Source organism: Rhinolophus ferrumequinum, chromosome 23, assembly GCF_004115265.2.
Source record: "Rhinolophus ferrumequinum isolate MPI-CBG mRhiFer1 chromosome 23, mRhiFer1_v1.p, whole genome shotgun sequence".
NCBI classification, from domain to species: Eukaryota; Metazoa; Chordata; class Mammalia; order Chiroptera; family Rhinolophidae; genus Rhinolophus; species Rhinolophus ferrumequinum.
The window spans coordinates 38,715,202-38,736,054 of NC_046306.1; the positions used below are offsets into that span (position 1 = coordinate 38,715,202).

At 38.0% G+C, this 20,853-nt stretch overlaps 1 protein-coding gene across 3 annotated transcripts; it reads left to right on the forward strand.

The window, feature by feature from the left end:
* Positions 1 to 44: 44 nt before the first annotated feature.
* POLR3F (RNA polymerase III subunit F) lies at positions 45 to 12,068 on the forward strand. 3 transcript variants are annotated; one of them, XM_033095193.1, is made up of 9 exons: positions 45 to 253; positions 1,317 to 1,434; positions 4,267 to 4,334; positions 4,794 to 4,861; positions 6,781 to 6,893; positions 8,903 to 9,046; positions 9,251 to 9,358; positions 9,843 to 10,034; positions 11,107 to 12,068. In XM_033095193.1, the coding sequence occupies exons 1-9, from the start codon at positions 192 to 194 to the stop codon at positions 11,182 to 11,184; spliced, it is 951 nt and encodes a 316-aa protein (XP_032951084.1). In that variant the 5' UTR covers positions 45 to 191; the 3' UTR covers positions 11,185 to 12,068. The 3 variants fall into 3 exon arrangements, with proteins under 3 accessions (XP_032951084.1, XP_032951085.1, XP_032951083.1); XM_033095192.1 differs by lacking the exon at positions 45 to 253 and adding an exon at positions 311 to 601; XM_033095194.1 differs by lacking the exons at positions 45 to 253; positions 9,843 to 10,034 and adding an exon at positions 303 to 601.
* The last annotated feature ends 8,785 nt before the right edge of the window (positions 12,069 to 20,853 follow it).

Here is a 20,853-nt window from a genome sequence, read left to right on the forward strand (position 1 = left end):
CTCCAGCCAGTGACGAGTAACAGGCGTGGCTTGGGCACCTCAAGCCCACAGGCAAGGAAGGACCGTCTGCGACACGAGGAAAAAGACCCATCGCCCGCGCCTGAAGCTGTCTTTGCCGATTTTCTGGATCCCCAGCTCGCTATCTGGCTGCTCCGTGCGTCTCTTTTCCCCCGAGGTGGGAACTGCGTCCCATGGCTGAAGTGAAGGTGAAAATGCAGCCGCCTGACGCAGATCCAGTCGAAATAGAAAACAGGTAAATCAGTGAGATTCGATTCCCGGCTCGGGAGCCCACGCAGGCAGGCGGTCATTTGGGCAGACTTTTTTCGGGACAGTCAGTAGATGCTGGAGCAAGTTCAGTGAGCGTCCAGGAAGGGGATTACCGGATCTGAACACCTTCCACCTGTGGACAGCAGAACTCTTAATAAGTTTAAAACGAGCTTGACACTTTGCAACTTTGTGTCGGTGTCCGGATGCTGTTCGGAAGTTGTGATGATGCGCTTCCTTCCTGCGTTAAGGTGGTCGACGCTCAGAGAAAACTCGGTGTTTCTGCGTGGTGCTTGAGGATACGTGTTCTCATACAGGATTGCCTTTATCGCTATGGGAACTGTCAGGACAGAACGTTTGGGCGAAGTTAGAGTGCATTAGTGATTACGAAGCAACATTAATCCAAAAATAATTTCGGGGCAGTATTTAAGTCAAGATTTTAGGGCACGTCAAATGTTATATTCCTGATGTTATATTCTCTATGAGTGCACTGCTATTTTTAGGTTTACCACATAGTTTGAAAAGATCCCAACTTCCTCAAACTTATGAATAACATACATGATGATCCTGTGACAGAGGGAAGATAATGGGCTTATTTTTGTTTGGTGGGAATAATTCCAAAACCACGCCCCAATTGTGAATTGTTATAACCAATTTTGGCTTCCCACCAGAAATGTCTGATATGACTCCTGCTTGCAGACTTATACCTGCCCAATGCTGTATCTTAATTTTGTCATACTTATTGCATCTTAAAAAATTGAAGCCGCAGCGTTAATATCTTTTTCTGTGTTTTCATTTGACTTTTATTCTAATTTAAAGATTATGTTAATGAGGAAAACATATTTTCCTTAAATAACAATAATAATGTAAACGTATTTCAAAAACATCTTCCTCAATTTCTAACATGCGTTGATTTAGAACCATCATAGAAGCCAGACTATGTACCAAATGTAAAAAGGACACAATTTCAAATTGTTCTGCTAGTATTTGCCCCCACTGTCTCTTGAAATAAGTAAAAACATGAGTAATATCATTAATATCTTTGTTCGTAGGATTATAGAATTATGTCACCAGTTCCCTCATGGAATCACAGACCAAGTAATTCAGAATGAAATGCCTCATATAGAAGCCCAGCAGCGGGCAGTGGCCATCAATAGACTTTTGTCCATGGTAAGATGAATCCAACTAGTTCATGTAATTACTTATATATTACGATTGTCTTTACTTCTGTTATTAGTCATGAAAACGTTAGAAGGTTGTGACTGATAAGATTCTAAACCAGGAAACAACTCAGACTGCCAGAACTGAGCAAAGAAGAAGTAATTATGCATTATTTTACAAGATGAATGAAATAAATGTATTTTGTTTTCACTGTTGTATTTGTTAACATAATTGTCGCTAAGATACCTAAAGGCACATAGGCATAGTCTGTTCTCATCTTCTGTTTTCTTCCTACTGCTGATATTGGGCCTTTCCATACGAAATACATTCCCCTGATTTTTCTGTGAGTCATCACAAAGCCAGCTCATTAGGGTATCACTCTTACAATCTCAGTGAGCATTTCTAGAAGCGAGAATGAGTCCCGTTGAATATCAACAGTGCTGGGCCTTTGGGTGGAAGTGCAGGCTCAGCCCCGAGTGACACTTTAGATGGGATTATCAATGAAGCCCTTGTACCTGCTCTTACCTCTTCTGTTATACCTGCTCTTATATATCAGGGGGATATATTTCGTATACCTGCTCTTATCTCTTCCTGGGGCCCTAATGTCATTCTCTACTGTCTAAAAACACCCCACCTGTTAGTGTGCCACATGCTCTTACCTATTTCTCCTACTTCCTTTCACCCATCATCAAAACTCCCATATCTTGAGAGCATTTCAGTTTGTCTTAGTAGCAACTAGGTAAAAGATTTCTATACTGAGGACTCATCTGAAAGCTTATTTGCTTTTTAAATCTACCAGCTTTGTTGGATTTCTGGATCCAAGGGCTCTGGATATGGAGGTGTGAGGACAGGTGAACTTTCTGTCAAACTGTTTTTTCCAACCTTCTAGCTCAGGGTGGCAAACTTTTTCTATAAAGCGCCAGATAGTATATGTTTTAGGCTTTGTAAACTATATGGTTTCTGTCATAAGTACTCAACTCTTCAGGAAAGTAGCTATGGGCCACCCATATAAACAAATGGGTGTGGCTGGGTTCCAATAAAACTTTACTTATGAAAACAAGCAGTGGGCCAGATTGCCGACCCCAGTTTTAGCATAAGGAAAAAAGGACTGATGGTGATTTCTAGGTAGTTCACCATGGTGAAGGTCTTCAAATCTAGGAGGATAGAGGAAGGGATGCTGGGAGGTTGTGGAAATGGAAAATGCTTTTGTCCTCTGACCACCCTTTCAGCCTTTTCTTTTCTGTCTGAAAATCGTCCTCAGCAACTCCCTCTCTTTCATCACCTTAGTGACCCCACCTACTGCCAGTTCGATTGACTATAGGCAATAGGTAGTAGTGGAGCTATTGAAGAATTTTAAGCAAGGAGTAATTATTAATAAATCACAAAGTATTACTGATTTTAGCTCTTAAACAAGTCTCAAATTTGTCCACCTATTTCCATTCCTATTACCCCTTCATGTGTTTAGGCTCTTGGCTTTTACCTGGACTATTACAGTGCATCCTAAGTAGTTTTCCCGGCTCCATCTATCTCAGAGCAGCCAGCCTGATCTGTCTTTAGATACAGATCTAACCAAGTCACTTTCTCAACAAAAACCCTCTCAACACTAGAGATGCAATTCCAAACTCATGGGCTGACTACACTGAGCCCCTACCAACCTCACCCACCTCATCTTCCATCATTTCAGAGGGAACAGATTGTTTTTGGTTCCCTGCCACATCATGCTGTTTCATGTCTCAGGTCCTTTGCTGATGCTCTCTTCCCTGCTTAGAAAGCCCTTCTTCCCATTCGCAGACTAACTCCTCATTGTCCTTCAAGACTCTGCTCTGCTGTTGTCTCCAGGAAGCCTCCCTAAATCCCCAGGTTGGGCCAGAGCTTCTTCTCTAAGAGCCCATCCCACCCATTACTTACCTCTATATTAATGCCAGCTCGATGGTATTCAAGTTAGCTGTGTGATTCTCTTTCAGAATTCATGTTTGCCCCCCAAACAACAATCACAGCACAGGTGTTCAGTAAATATTCATAGGCTGAATTAAATGACTGAATGGAGCCTCTAAATTGAGCTTTGTGATTTGATTTTGCCATTTAGTGGGGTCAGGGGAAGGAGGGAGGGTATTACTGTTTATCCATATGTAAAATCACTTTCAAGTCATGAGTGTGCCCAGTCTTAACACATGGTAATGGGGCCTCTCAGCCATGGCTTCCCCAGACTGCTAGAAGCCCAGTGGTACAGCCATTTGGGTGCTCCTAGGTTCAGACTCAAGGAAATTCAGAAACACGGCAGACATGCTTTATTTTACTTTTGTTATAGAAAAACAAAACTGCTGGCCTTTTGTTCATTGGTTGACCTTTCTGCCTAATGTTCATGTAACACAATGGAAATCACATATACCAGTAACTGTCACCATTAACTTTGTAAATTTTATTTAATCATTGTGTTATAGAATATTTATGCATGTTAGCCTTTATTTGAACTTTTTGTTACATAACTTTTTGTATTATATTTATTGAATTTATTTTAATTTGAATATAGCTTTTTATTCATTACTCTAAAGCTGCTTGTTTATAATTCTTTATGCATTGGTCATATAACCAAGCCAGGATCTAGCATATATGAAATTGTTAATTATTAATGTTTTAGAAAATGAAGAGAAAGAGCCAATTTTTGAAAAATGTACTGCATGTGATACATAGGCAAAAACTTAAATCTCAAGTGAGGAACTGACAAATAACTATAGGAGGTAGGATGTTTTAGTCTGTGTAAAATTTTAAAGAATGTATTAACATTTGTCATTAGATTCGACAAAATAACTGACTTATTGCTTATTAAAAAACAAACTTCAGGGTCAGTTGGATCTCTTAAGGAGCAATACAGGCCTTCTGTATAGAATAAAGGATTCTCAAAATGCTGGGTAAGCACCTAATAATACTATTTTAAGAAAATTTCAATTATTATAGAAGTAATATATGTTCTTGAAAAAAGCCAATACAGAATTGCATAATGTAACTCTGTCCTACATACCATCTCTTCCTCCTATCATGAGTTCTATTTACCAGACACAACTGTCTTAAATAATTTGGTATACATATTTTCATATATATATGATTATATATTTATATATAATTTTTTTTCTTAAAAATTGGATCATGCTATGCGTACTGTTTTGCAACTTGTGTTTTTCACTTACTGTGTCTTGGACATCTTTTCATTCTGGTACATACAGCCCTGTCATTCTTTCTAAGGTAAACCCTTCTTTTGGTAAATAAGTCAATGTGATAACCTTGTCTGCTAATTCATTTAAGTTGTCAAGTAGATTATTAGATTATCCTGTACCTCTTTGACTTTTAAATTCTACTTTATTCCTCTGCAGTAAAATGAAAGGATCAGATAACCAAGAAAAACTAGTATATCAAATCATAGAGGATGCAGGAAATAAAGGTAAGCCTGTGAAGGAAGAAGCAGAAAAAAAGTGTCTTTGGGACTAGATACAGGGACTGAGATCCTGGCTTCCCAGGGATATAGACTATGCTGCCATTGTGTAAAAAGGAGAGGAAAGTATACATATATATACTATACATATGTATGTGCTTGAAGGACACCCAGGAGTTGCCTCAAAGGAGGCAGGAATTAGATGGCTCTGGGAAGGGATGGTAAAAAAAACTTCTGAATTCTGAACCATGTGAATGTATTACCTATCCAAAATAAATTAAAACTTAAGGTTCTTTTTTAATCCTCACTCAGTAAACTTTGGAAACTTTAATTTCTTCATCTTGTCTGTAAATTGTGGATAATAACATCTCTCTGTTTTTTGCAAAATCCAGAGGGATACTTAGTGCAGTGTGGCAATGTCTGACATAGGTCCCTCAACAGCTATTTAGTTCCTCTCCTATCTTCATTGAAGAACCATATTTAAATTACTGTTATTACAATTTAGGATCTATTTGATCTGTTAGCTTTAACAATTAGATATAATCTGAAAACATATAATTCTTATATTTAATAGTTAGAAGGTTAAATTAACATTTTAAAAATAGACCTATGAAAAAGCCATTCTCTATTTTAAAAAAAATTCTTCCTATCTCATTATGCCTCTACATTGGAAAGAAAATACAACCAAATATTTTTACATAAAATTCCCTTTTCACATATAACACTGATTTCCTTCTTTAAAAGAAAAATCATAGCTTCCTGTGCGTGGTTTTTAGTGGCTGTAGGAATTGCAATCTTCCTATCTTCCATCTCCTAAATATTGTGTTTTATAAAATAATCGACACAGATGCTCACATAAAGTGTTTTTTTGCTCTCCATTGAGGATGGCAGCTGACCCTGGCTCAAAGTTGAGTTTGTTTTTCAAATATACAATCTAAATGAAATTTATGAAAAACAGGTTGGGGTGCAGGAGGGGATGGAAGAGACAATAGTCAGGCACCACTTAATGAAGGGGATATGTTCTGAGAAATGCACCGTTAGGCATTTCATGATTGTGTGAACATCATAGACTGCACTTACACAAACCTAGATGGTGCAGCTTACTGCATACCTAGGCTGTATGGTATAGCCGATTGCTCCTAGGCTACAAGCCTGTATAGCATGTTACTGAACAAAACATGAGATTAAATCAAGCACAAGAGAAGATAATATAATTGAGAGATGCCATAAATGGAAGATACATGAGTCTTCTGCCAGTGTAACACAGCATACTGTTTTACAGCAAACATTTTTTTCTAAGTAGAAGGAGTACACTCTAAAATCACAATAAAAAGTATAGTAAATACATAAAATAGTAACATTATTATCAGTATTATGTGCTATACATAATTGTATGTGCTATACTTTTGTATGTGACTAGCAGCTCAATAGCTTTGTTTACACCAGCATTACCACAAACACACGAGTAATGCATTGTGTTACCACATTAAGACAGTTACAATGGCTATGACATCACTAGACAATTGGAATCTTACAGCTCCATTACAGTATTACGGGATCACCATCATATGTTCTGTCCAACATTGACTAAAACATCATTTTGCAGTGCATGACTATAAGTTAATTCAGTAACATTCAAGATTTTTTTTTGCATTTCAAAAATGTCCTTTTCATCTGTTTTTTAAAAGATTCCACACTAGGATCCCAAGAAATTTCCAGTTAGAAAATAGACTATAACTTATGTATTGTTTTACGTATTTTTGTTACTTTATCTGAGATTCTTTCTCTAAGTCACTTAATTTTTCCTATAGCTATGCGGTAGTAATATATACATATATATTTTGCTAGTTTTGGAATGAGATATAAGCAGCAGTATTATAAACACAAATCCTATAGTATTCAACTAATTTTACTTTACTTTCTTATAGGAATATGGAGCAGAGATATCCGATACAAAAGTAATTTGCCATTAACAGAAATTAACAAAATTCTAAAGAATTTGGAAAGTAAAAAGCTTATCAAAGCTGTTAAGTCAGTGGCAGTGAGTAGTTTTCTCTTTTCTTCTCCTGAATGTTGATCGTACATATATTGCTCCTAGTATATTTCAGGTTTTTATTGTCCTTTAAGCTGTATCATGATTTAAAACAACTGATCAAAAAAGATTTTTAAACATTTAGTTCATATTGGTTTGGTGATGCTGCTTAGATATGTCACTGCCTAATTAACTCTTAGTGTCTTACTTAAAAATCTAAAACTACTTCAGGAAAGAATTTTGGCATCATGAACATTTTTTCTGGATTTTTCTGGTGTGTAAGATAATTTACTTCATCCCGGCATACTAGATTATTCATTGAACAAATATCTATTACCAGTTTGCTATGTGCCAGACACTGTTCTGGGTGCTTGGAATACATTAGTGAACAAGTCAGAGAAGGATCCCTGCCCTGGTGGAGCATCTGTTCCAGCACATGGTGTTTCTCCTCCTCCTCATCCCTCCCCATCCATCACGTCCCTCAGGGGCTCCAAGCTCCAGAGCTTGGCTTCATTAGGGACACCTGCTGCTGACCTCACTGATTTAGGTGTCAGAGGAGCCGAATTTGCTGTAGGCTAAAGTTTGCTTGAACACAAATTTCAGCATAGAAGAATTTGGTATTCATCAGTGATTTTATTTATCAGTGACATTTACGTCGTACCACTCCCTAAGTTAGAATATTATTTCTCTTCCACATTTTTAATGGATAATTTCAAATATATACAAAAGTAAAGAAAATAATATAATGAATCCCCACCTACTCATCACCTAGCTTCATTTTGCCAATTCTACTTCTAGGTCTTTATTTTTAATAGCTTTAGTGAGATATAATTTACATACCCTAAAATTTATCCTTTTAAAGTGTCCAATTCTGTGGGTTTAAGTATATTCACAGAGTTGTGCAACTGTCACATTCTTCTAATTTTAGAACATTTTCATCACCCCAAAATGTGACCCGTCTAGCAGTCACTCCCCATCTTCCCTGCTCCCAAGCCCTGACAATCACTAGTGTATTTTCTGTCTCTCTCTAGATGTGGCTATTCTGGACATTTCCTATAAATGGAATCATACAATATGTGGTCTTCTGTGTATGGCTTCTTTCACTTAGCATGATGTTTTCAAGGTTTCAAACTAAAGTATTAGATTGTAACCCAAAGTATAAAGTAAATATTCATGAATCCATGTTGATAGATAAATGTTTGCATAAATAAATAAATAAATAAATAAATAAATAAATAAATGGGGGAGAATAGACATCTCCCATGCAGAAGAATTCTAAATAATTTATGTGGACACTACCCTCAAGAAAGTAGAGCATAATTCCAAATTCTTAAGTGTTCAGCTTATTTTACTTTACTTACTTGCTGGTCATGATGACTTTTTTCCAAGGAAAGGGCAGAGAAAAAAATAACTTTACAGTGGAGAAACCTGAGAAACACTACCTCCATCTAGGTGATCTGATACATCATATTGATGACGATCAATTATAACTTGGAGACAATCAGGTACCCTTGATATAATGTGATAAGAAGGTCGTTCTTACCTCTGTGGTCTTTTTTCCCGTTTAATCATGAAAAAAACATCAGACAAATTCCAATTAAGGGACATCCTACAGAATACCTGACCAATAATTCTCAAAACTGATGAGTTCATCAATAACAAGACTGAGAAACTGTCATAACTAAAATTTGCATCGGGAGACATGACAACTAACTACATTTTGGTATCCTGGACCAGAATAAGGACATTAGGGAAAAACTAAGGAAATATGAATAAACTGTAGACTTTAGTTCATAATAATGTATCGATACTGGTTCATTAATTATAACAAATGTACCCTACTTATGTAAGATGTTAGTAGTAGGGAAAACTGGACACAGATAAATGGGAATTCTATACCATCTTCACAAAAATTCTGTAAAACTGCTCTAAAATATAGTGTTTTGAGTTTTTTCCAAATCTTAGTTTTGGTTGACTGTTACCTTATAACCACATTTACTGTGCATGTTTTTCCTTAGGCCTCAAAAAAGAAGGTGTATATGCTCTATAACCTGCAGCCAGACCGGTCTGTGACTGGTGGAGCCTGGTACAGTGACCAGGATTTTGAATCTGAATTTGTAGAGGTGCTTAACCAACAGTGTTTTAAATTCCTACAAACCAAGGTGAGGCATAATTGAGGAAACAGTCTTTTTTTTTTTTAATTTCGCCATAAAGAATGTTTAATCTTGTATATCTTATAGGAATTGAAAAATATCGAAATTGATACATTTTACTAAACAAAATATGTTCTACTGTTGGTTTCACTCTGTATAAACTATATTCAGAAAACACCAGTATTGCTGAGATTTATGTTTCTACCCTTACAGGCAGAAACAGCACGAGAAAGCAAACAGAATCCCATGATACAAAGAAATAGTTCATTTGCTTCATCACATGAAGTGTGGAAATATATCTGTGAATTGGGAATCAGTAAGGTCAGAACTCAGTTTCTAATTTTCATCTTATTTTTTAAAACTTCCTTATCATAGGGATAAAGTTACAATGTATTCCAGTCATTCTTGACCCAGACCCTTTGTTCAGGTGATTGCTGTGAACATTCTGCAGAACCCACTTTAAGAAAGTACTGTCCTAAGCCAGTTAGGCAAAAGTGGTCATTGCCACCTTTTATAAATCTCTGTTAAATTCTTGCCAAAGAAATGTTACCTACAAGACTAATAGATTTTACTTAGGAGAGTGAAGATATCAAAGAGTGTCAAACTCCACATTAGGTCAGAGTTCTGTCCTTAGCATTTAGTGGTTTGTGCTAATTTGGGCTGTTGTTCAACCTCTGTGCTTTTGATTACTCTCCAGCATAATGCTTCCCCATTTCACTGAGGAATTGTGACCCTTTACTGTTTATAACATCCTCCAAAGGAATGTCTCCTTGTCCTTTTTGTTTCTAATATGGGCTCTTTATAGGTAGAGTTGTCCATGGAGGACATTGAAACCATCTTGAATACACTCATATATGATGGGAAAGTGGAGATGACTATCATCGCTGCAAAAGAAGGCACAGTGGGCAGTGTAGATGGACACATGAAACTATATAGGGCAGTCAATCCAATCATCCCACCCACGGGTTTGGTCCGGGCCCCCTGTGGACTCTGCCCGGTGAGTTAAAATGGCTTCACATTACACTTGACTGCCACCAGTGCAAATCCCACATGATATAATTGCAAGCACACCCCAGTTTTCTCAGACTCTCAGGATTGACCAAGAGCTACTCAGACCTCCGTGTAACCTTGATGACGTTTAATGAACAAATCGTTGCCTTACATTCTTTCTTAGAATAACCAGGTTAAAGAAATTTGTGTTTTCTGCTCTTGGCCCTAAAATGGGCAATTTTTGACAAGCATTAATCATTTAAGTAGGGAGGGAAATGAGATTTGGTGAGAACCTACCATAGGCCAGACATGTTTTTGAAGATTTATGTGATCTCATTTAATCCTCCTTGTAGCTAATGATGTTATTTCCCCTTAAGCAGGAGGAACTTAGGCTCAGGAAGACCTAAGAGCATGTAGCTTGGACATATCAACCAGGATTCAAACTCAGAGATAATGTTCTTCCCCTTGCAGCATGCCCCAGCACTCTGCATTCATTCATTCCCATATAGTTTATGAGTGCCAACTGTGTGCTATAGGCACTGTCCCCACCTCTTTGCATTTATATTCTTGGGCTCCTAGACTGTGTTTTAAATTTCATTTTTACTGGCCATTTTCTATATATCTAAGCACTTTATGCCCTGGTTATAGAGTGCTAGCAGGTTGGGAATTCTGTTCAGCACCCTTCACAAAAAGGAAGGTAGCCAAACAAGAAACATTTGGTTAGTAAAAATAAAGTAATTCATATAATGGATCTCCCTTGTATTCCTGTGTTACCCACTGATAGCCCTTTGCCCAGTGGGCAGGTGAACATAGTCATTTGAATGCTACAGAAAAAGGACTCCTATTAGCTAACTTGATGATCACAAAACAGGTCCTATTATAGTATGTTCTTAAATACAGCCCTAATCTCTTTGAATTGTAAAGTTTTGTTTTTAATATTTCTTTAAATAAATGTTTGGGTTTGTGATATTTTGTTAATAGAAATTTAAGTTGTAGTTGACATTTAATGTAAAACTTTACCTATTAATTTTAGAATTTTTAAACTTCTATTTGAATATAAATTTTTTTCTTTGTTAAAGGTTTTTGATGACTGCCATGAAGGTGGAGAGATTTCACCATCGAACTGTATTTACATGACAGAGTGGCTCGAATTTTAATAGAGAGCTATGAACTTTACTGACATTTTGCAAATGAATTTTATGTGGGAGCAAATAATTTATGATGGGACATCAAATTCCCTTGAAAGCAAACTTCACAGAAATGGATATCGACTGGCTGCTATGAAAATATACGTGTTTTTTTTTAATATGTGAAGACTAAATTTATATTGGTAGAGTAGCCAACAGAACATAAAGAAAGATTAGTAGTGAAATCTATTCTTCAATAAATAAAATATTCTGAAGTTCTGGAGGACCACATCTGAAGTTTTCGACTTTCGATTGTTAAAGGAAAAAGAAGCCAACAAATCCATGTTTACTAATGGATAATGGCTACAGCCTAAAAATGCTCATTTTAAAGTTATTAAGGCCTTCATTGGAAATTGTTTATATTTGGTTCACTATTACCACTTCTGTTTTCTATTTTCTCCATGGTTCCATTGTGAAGAAATTAAAAGCTGTGAAGGCAGGAATAGTAGAGGAGGCTATGCAAACTTGGGGTGTGAGTGGAGGAGAGAGTTGGAACATCCCTTTTCCACACATAGTTAAATCCTTTTTTACATCAAATATTTTTTCAGAGGATTATGCCACTGTATTTACTTCAAATCTAAATGATGACTGTTGTCAGGGATGTTTTCAGTGCATAAATATTATTGTCATCCCAAAGGGAATATTTCCACTGGTCCTTTTTAAAAATCTTACAAGTGTCACTCTGTGGCTCAATTTTATTGTTTACTAGAACATTCCCCTAAATTCTCATCATTTAACTAAAATTAAAACTTTCGGGGCTGGCCCGGTGGCTCAAGTGGTTGGAGCTCTGTGTTCCTAACTCCGAAGGCTGCTGGTTCGATTCCCACATGGGCCAGTGGGCTCTCAACCACAAGGTTGCTTGTTCAATTCCTCGAGTCCCGCAAGGGATGGTGGGCTCTCCCCCCTGCAACTAAGATTGAACATGGCACCTTGAACTGAGCTGCAACTGAGCTGCCACTGAGCTCCCGGATGGCTCAGTTGGTTGGAGCGCGTCCTCTCAACCACAAGGTTGTCGGTTCGACTCCCGCAAGGGATGGTGGGCTGAGCCCCCTGCAACTAACTGGCAACTGGACCTGGAGCTGAGCTGCACCATCCACAACTAAGACTGAAAGGACAACAACTTGACTTGGAAAAAAGTCCTGGAAGTACACACTGTTCCCCAATAAAGTCCTGTTCCCCTTCCCCAATAAAAAAAATCTTTAAAAACAAACAAACAAACAAACAAAAAACTTTCACCCTCCATTCACACCTTATTTTCATCTTCCATTCTTTTTTGTCCTGTTTTAGATTTATTTTTCTTTATTTTGCTCTAAAAGTCATGGTGTAGTATGTCTAAACTGAGCAGAAAGCCATTATAATTGTCCTCAGTTCTAATAGCACTTTCAGTTGCAGTCTTTGGCCATATAGAAAACACTGGTTATTTGATGTAGTGTTGCACAGAAGTCAGCTGTAGGGCTTTTTAGGATCTCAGCTGTATTTTCTCTTTCTAGCTCCATTTAAAAATTTCTGTGTTTGGGCTAAAAGCGTGGACCAAAGGAAAAGAAATCAAACTCAGCTATACCTGAGGCGTGAGTTTAAATACTAGTTTGAAAATACTCTTAAGTCGACAACCATTAGAAGGGTTATTTTAAGATACATAGGATTAGTAAAATAAAATGCAACTCCATAACCAATTTTTAAGAACCAGGTAAATTCTGTGGCCAGCTGTATAGAATTAGCCTTTGATGACATTAGCTCTTTGAAACAAAGATTGCTTCAATAATTGGATATCCATAAGATATAGAAGAGGACGTTACAGGAATGGTGGCAGTGGGGTGCACTTTTTGAGTTCTCCGGATCTTACCACAAACAGGACATATAACCCATCAAAGGACTTTCTGTTCATCACGCAGAACACCTAAGGGACTCGTGCAAGGATTACTTGCAGGCGGGCAAATTGGGCGAGCAGGGGAATAAGGAAGGGAGCGGAGTGGAGACGCGGTCCACATCTGCGGGGGTGGAAATGCGGCAGGCAGCTGCAGAGATGCAGGGGATCCCAGGACGGAACAGTGAACACAAAAGCCAGGAGGTGGGTTCTTTCCCTGCGTCCCACAGCTGATCTCTCCCACCAAGGGGGCAGCATATCCAGCATTTGAGGCAATAACCTCAGCTGGGACCTCCAGCTGGGCCCTAGGCTGGACAAAGGACACAAACTCCATATCTGGGCCCCTCCCCCCACTCTTCCAATTCTACCCCTGCCCTTCCAGAGACTTAAACTGGCCCCTGAACTGAGGAGTAGTGTCAGATTACAGAGGAGCCTTAGAGCTCAGGCTCTGGGAAGACTGACAGGCAGCGCTGACTCAGGGAAGAGGCTAGGAAGAGTGTGATTTTTCTTGGGCTAGGAGAAAAGAGACTCCTCCACCCCCAGCCACCACCGTTCCTGGCCTGCCTCGGGCGGGGCAATTACAACTGTGGAGGCACTGCCAGGAATCAGCAGTAGGCAGCAGACGCAGCTCTGGGCTTTCAGCAGCTCAGAAATCTCCCGCCCGCCACACACACGTACACACACACACACATACACACGCACGGAGGAAGTGCCCTAAGACTCAGGAGAACTGTATACAAGGCTGGTGGTGCTACTCTCAGTGTGCATATGTGCAGGCAAGGGCAGAAACTGCACTGACTTTGTAAAAACTATCATCCAGACCCCTCAGCCCCACACATCTAAATCTGCAGTCCCAAGGTCACTCTGGGCACCAGGTGACCGGCTCTGCCTGCACAATATGCAGGGGACTCTGGTACAGCAGAGGACAACCTGGAGATTACTTGGTAGGCTTAAGCCAAGACCGGCGCTGCTTTTTGATTTGTTTTGTCTTTATATCTTTGCTTGTGTTGAGTGGGGGTTGTCGGTTGTTTTTTACATGTGAATGTATTTGATTTTTTCTTTGTTGTTGTTGTTGTTGTGCTTGGTGATTTGCTTTGTTCTGAAACTGTCCTACCAGGGCCCAGCTTAAGAGGCACAAGATTCAACATATCCAGAGGCCAACTCCAGACCAAACCAGAGTACTACCGGGTTTGACCTACAAGTCACACACCCAGAAGGAATTCTCTACAGGCACAAGAGCCCATAGAGGCCAAACCACATTTAAGCGGTCAACCCTCACCCAGCAGAACACCCTGCAGTGGGCAGAGCCAAGTCTCACAACTAGTCAGCCTAGGAGTTACCCCACCTACTCACAAGCGAAAAGCAATTAAAGATCTTCTTTAACAGGACAATATACACAACACAAGAGTCACCTTTGGAGCAAACGCAGAGGAGAAGAATGAAGCAGTGCAAGTCAAATATAAAGGACACATACTACATAAGATAACCCAGCAAGAACTAAGAACTCTAGGGGATCTACCTAATACATCAAAGCAAACACAGAGAGTCAGCCAGAATGGGGAAACAAACATGTCCCAAATAAAAGAACAGAAGAAACCTCCAGAAGTGGAACCAAATGAAACAGAGGTAACCAACCGATCAGAGACAGTGTTCAGAACACTGATAATAAGAATGTTTAAGGAGCTTAGAGACGACATAACGAATGATGTAGAAATCATAACGAACAACCACTTAGAACTAAAGAACACAATTACCGAAATTAAGAACTCACTTGAAGGAATTAACAGCAGATTAGATGAAGCAGAGGATCGAATCAGCAACTTAGAAGACAAGTTAGCAGAGATCACCTAAATAGAACAACAGAAACAAAAAAGAATAAAAAACAATGAAGATGGTTTAAGAGACCTCTGGGATAACATGAAGCGCAACAACATGCGCATCATAGGAATACCAGAAGGTGAAGAGAGGAAGCAAGGGATTGAGAACATATTTGAAGTAATAATGTCCGAAAACTTCCCTAACCTGATGAAGGAAACCAACATACAAGCCCAGGAAGTGCAGAGAGTTCCAACCAGGATAAACCCAAACAGGTCCACACCAAGACACATTATAGTTAAAATGGCAAAGGTTAAAGACACAGAGAATCCTAAAAGCAGCAAGAGAAAGGCAGAGGGTTACATACGAGAGAACCCCCATAAGACTATCAAATGACTTTTCTACAGAAACATTGCAGGCCAGGAGGGAGTGGCAGAAGATACTCAAAGTGATGGAAAACAAAGGCCTACAACCTAGACTGCTCTATCCAGCAAGGCTATCATTTAAAGTTGATGGAGAGATAAAGAGCTTCCTTCCCAGAAAAGAATAAGCTAAAGGAATTTATTACCACCAAGCCAGCATTGCAAGAAATACTACAAGGACTTCTGTAAATAGAAGAAAGATCAAAACAACCTAACTACAAATTTAAAAATGGCAATAACTATGTACCTATCAATAATCACTTTAAATGTAAACAGATTAAATGCTCCAATCAAGAGATATAGGGTGGCTGAGTAGGTAAGAAAGCAAGACCCTTGTATATGCTGTATACAAGAGACTCACCTCAGAACAAAAGACACACACAGGCTGAAAGTGAAAGGTTTGAGTAAGATATTTCATGCAAATGGAAATGAGAATAAAGCTGGAGTTACAATACTTATATATGACAAAATAGACTTTAAAATGAACATATTAAAAGACAAAGATGGGCACTATATAATAATAAAGGGATCGATCCGACAAGAGGACATAACCCTAGTAAACATCTATGCACCCAACATAGGAGCACCTAAACATATAAAACAGATATTGACTGACATAAAGACAGAGATCAACAGTAACACTATCATAGTAGGGGACTTCAACACACCTCTGACAACAAGGGAGAGGTCTTCCAGACAGAAAATCAATATGGAAACAACAGCCTTAAATGATACATTGGACCACTTGGATTTAATCGATATTTTCAGAGCATTTCACCCCCCATGCTGCAAAATACATGTTCTTCTCAAGCGCACATGGAACATTTTCCAAGATAGACCATATGTTAGGCCACAAAACAAGTCTTGATAAATTTAAGAAAATTGAAATCATACCAATTGTCTTCTCTGACCACAGTGCTATGAAATTAGAAATGCACTACAGGAAAAAAACTGGAAGACACACCAATTCATGGAGGCTGAATAACATGTTACTAAATAATGAATGGGTCAAGCAGGAGATTAAGGAAGAAATCAAAGATATCTCGAGACAAACGAAAGTGAAAACACGACGACCCAAAATGTATGAGATGCCGTGAAAGCAGTCCTAAGAGGGAAATTCTTAGAATTGCAGGCCTACCTAAAGAAAAAAGAAACATCAGTAATCAACAGTTTATCTTCACACTTAAGGGATCTGGAAAAAGAACAGCAAAACAAGCCCAAAGGGAGCACAAGGAAGGAGATATAAAGATCACAGCAGAAATAAATGAAACAGAAACCAGAAAAACAATACAAAACATCAATGAATGCAAGAGTTTGTTCTTAGAGAAGATAAACAAAATTGACAAAACTTTAGCCAGACTCATTTAAAAAAAGAGAAAGAGGACCCAAATTAATAAAATCAGAAATGAAAGAGAAGTGAGAACAGATACCGCAGAAATACAAAAAATTTTAAGAAATTACTATGAGCAACTATATGCCAACAAATTTGACAATCTGGAAGAAATGGACAATTTTCTAGAGGCCTACAACCTTCCAAGGCTAACTCAAGAAGAAACAGAAAACCTTAATAGACTGATTACCACCAGGGAAATTGAACCAATAATCAACAATCTCCCAACAAACAAAAGCCCTGGACCAGATGGCTTTGCACGTGAATTTTACAAAACGTTCAAAAAAGAATTATCACCTAGTCTCCTCAAGCTCTTCCAAAAAATCCAGACGGAGGGAAGACACCCAAAACTTTTTATGAAGCCACTATCACCCTGATCCCAAAATCAGAAAAGGACACCACAAAAAAAGAACACTACAGGCTGATAACGCTAATGAACATAGATGCAAAAATCCCAAAATCAAAGACACCACAAAAAAAGAAAACTACAAGCCGATATCGCTAATGAACATAGATGCAAAAATCCTCAACAAAATATTAGCCAACAGAATTCAGCAATACATTAAAAAGATCATACACCATGATCAAGTGGGATTCATCCCTGGTATGCAAGGGTGGTTCAACATCCGCAAATCAATTAATGTGATACACCACATTAACAAAATGAAAAATAAAAATCACATGATCATATCAATAGATGCAGAAAAAGCATTTGATAAAATCCAGCAGCCATTTATGGTAAAAACCCTTAAGAAAGTGGGAATAGAGGGATCATATCTCAACATAATAAAGGCCATATGTGATAAACCCACAGCTAACATCATACTCAATGGGGAAAAGCTAAAACCATTTCCCCTAAGATCAGGAACAAGACAAGGTTGCCCACTTTCTCCACTTCTATTCAACATAGTGCTGGAAGTTCTAGACACAGCAATCAGACAAGAAAAAGAAATAAAAGGCATTCAAATCGGTAAGGAGGAAGTAAAATTATCATTATATGCAGATAATATGATATTATATATAGAGAACCCTAAAGACTCCACCAAGAAACTATTAGAGCTGATAGATGAATTTAGTAAAGTAGCAGGATACAAAATTAATATTCAGAAATCAGTTGCATTTGTATATACCAATAATAAAACATCAGAAGGAGAAATTAAAAGAGCAATCCCATTTACAATTACTCCAAAGACTATAAAACACCTGGGAATAAATTTAACCAAAGAGTAAAAGATCTGTACTCAGAAAATTATAAGACACTGAAGAAAGAAATGAAAGAAGATACAAATAGATAGAAACACATACCATGTCCATGGATAGGAGGAATTAATATAGTTAAAATGTCCATACTACCTAAGGCAACATACATATTCAATGTAATTCCTATCAAGCTACCAACGACGTTTTTCACAGAAATAGAACATATAATCCTAAAATTTATATGGGACCATAAAAGACCCCGTATAGCCTCAGCAATCTTGAGAAATAAGAACAAAGTGGGAGGTATAACAATACCTGACATCAAATTATATTACAAAGCTACAGTAATCAAAACAGCATGGTACTGGCATAAAAACAGACACATAGATCAATGGAACAGAATAGAGAGTCCAGAAATAAATCCATGCCTATATGGCCATTTAATCTACGACAATGGAAGCAAGAATGTATGGTGGGGTAAAGACAGTCTATTCAATAAATGGTGCTGGGAAACCTGGACAGACACATGCAAAAAAATGAAGCTGGACCACCTCCTTACACAATACAAGAATAAATTCAAAATAGCAGTTAAATGTAAGATCTGAAACTATAAAATACCTAGAAGAAAATATAGGAAGAAACTTCACAGGCATTACCCAGAGTAAGATTTTTACTGATATATACCCTCGCGCAAGGCAAGTAAGAGGAAAAATAAACATGTGGGACATCAAACAAAAAAGTTTTTTCACAGCAAAGGAAACCATCAATAAAACATAAAGGGATCCTACTGAATGGGAAAAGATATTTGCCAATGATATATCTGATAAGGGGTTAATATCACAAATTTATAAAAAACTCACTCAACTCAACTCCAAAAGAACAAACAACCCAATTAAAAAATGGGCAGAGGACTTGAAGAGACATTTTTCTAAAAAGGACATACAGATGGCAAACAGACATATGAAGAAATGCTCAACCTCACTAACCATCAGAGAAATGCAACTAAAAACCACAATGAGATATCACCTCATCCCGGTCAAAATGGCTATCATCAACAAATCAACAAACAACAAGTGCTGGCGCGGATGTGGAGAAAAGGGAACGCTTGTGCACTGTTGGTGGGATTGCAGATTGGTGCAGCCACTATGGAAAACAGTATGGAGGTAACTCAAAAATCTGAAAATGGAACTACCTTATGATCCAGCAATTCCACTCCTAGGTATCTATCCGGAGAAATCCAAAACTCCAATTCAAAAATCTTTATGCCCCTCTATGTTTATTGCAGCACTATACACAATAGCCAAGACATGGAAACAACCAAAATGCCCATCGGTAGATGACTGGATTAAGAAACTGTGGTACATTTATACAATGGAGTATTACGCAGCCATAAAGAAGAAAGAAATCTTACCATTTGCAACAACATGGATGGACCTAGAGGACTTTATGTTAAGTAAAATAAGTCAGACAGAGAAAGACAAATACCATATGATGTCACTTATATGTGGAATATAAAGAAAAGAGTAAGTGAATGAACTCATCAGAAACAGTTTTGGAGACAAAGAGGAAAAACTGAGGGTTGCTAGATGGGCGTGGGGGTGGGGATAAGGGGGAAGGTGAGCGGCTTAGAGAACAGTCGGTAACCACAAGATGGCCACGGGGTTTTGAAAATTAATTTGGGGAACATAATAATGTTGTAATGATTTTGTAGGGTATCCGATGGACACGTGTCCCATTTGGGAGACCACCTCAGGGATGATGTAGATGCCTGATCACTGCACTGTACACCTGAAGCTGAACAATAACGAATGCCAACTATAATTATATATATATGTCTATATTTGTATGTATATACTTACGAGAAGCGGAGTACAGCATTAGGAATAGAGACAGTGGAAATGTAATGGCTCTGTGTGATGTCAGAGAGATAGTGGATAGGAGGAGGGGGGTTGACACAGTGTGAGGGATATACATGATAAATGTCTAAGTATTACTTTGTCTTGTGTACCTGAAACTAAAAAAAAAAAAAAAAAAAAAAAGACATGGAAGACCTTGGAGACTGCAACTACAGAAGGTTTCTCTTCTACCTGCAGTGAGAGCTGGAATGGTAAGAACAATGTCCTTCCTGGGACCTGACCTATTACAGAGGCGCAGTCTTGTTTAATAACAAAACTGAACTTAAATGAGAATTAGAAATGGAGACCAGGACACAGTTTTAAACACAGACTTTGCATTATGTCTTAATAACCAGAGATTGATTTTTTCCAAAGCTTACAATCAATGGCGAAAACATAAAGTAGTCGTTGCCTCATTAGAATAAAGAGTCTTTTTAAACATTTTTCCCCATAACATGTTTTTAATTTTGAATATTAACTGAAAGAAAAAAGCGACAATAATTTAAAAATACAGCACCTCTGATGATAGTTAAGTGGATATTTATATACAGGTGTAAACTTTGACCAAAACAAATAGTGGGGCTCGAGACTCATGACAACACCAAAAAATCAAATTATGAGTGAAGTCCTAATCTTTACAGTTGATTTCCATTTCGTATAAGGTATTTTGCTTACCTGTGAATATATTCCCTGGGGTCTGTCAAGGCCTCTCTGTGCTTAACAATGATCCATACTATATAGTCAAACAGAATCATAAGAATCCATGATTCGATGGCTTAAGTGAACAGTTTATGTGGGGCTCTTTCATGAAACCCTTCTGCTCTTAGTTTGGTGATGAGTAAATTTTATGGAGCTATGATTTTTATGGTGATTAACGTTGAGGAAACTAGTCAAACAGAAATAATTTCAAGTTGATTCACTTTTACTTTGAACTATCACTCATTATTAGATGGTGGGTGAGGGAAGAATATAAAATACATGCTCTAGACCCCAGTGCTGTCCAATAGAACTCTCTGGAGTAATGGACTGGAAATTATTTGAGGTAATACTTAG

Bases quoted from the DNA above. Each gene is read 5' to 3' on its own strand.
- POLR3F (XM_033095192.1), top strand. From the start codon at position 471: ATGCTGTTCGGAAGTTGTGATGATGCGCTTCCTTCCTGCGTTAAGGTG. The intron at 4,335-4,793 runs GTAAGCACCTAA...ATTCCTCTGCAG, and splicing joins AAGGATTCTCAAAATGCTGG to TAAAATGAAAGGATCAGATA. The intron at 9,359-9,842 runs GTCAGAACTCAG...GGCTCTTTATAG, and splicing joins GTGAATTGGGAATCAGTAAG to GTAGAGTTGTCCATGGAGGA.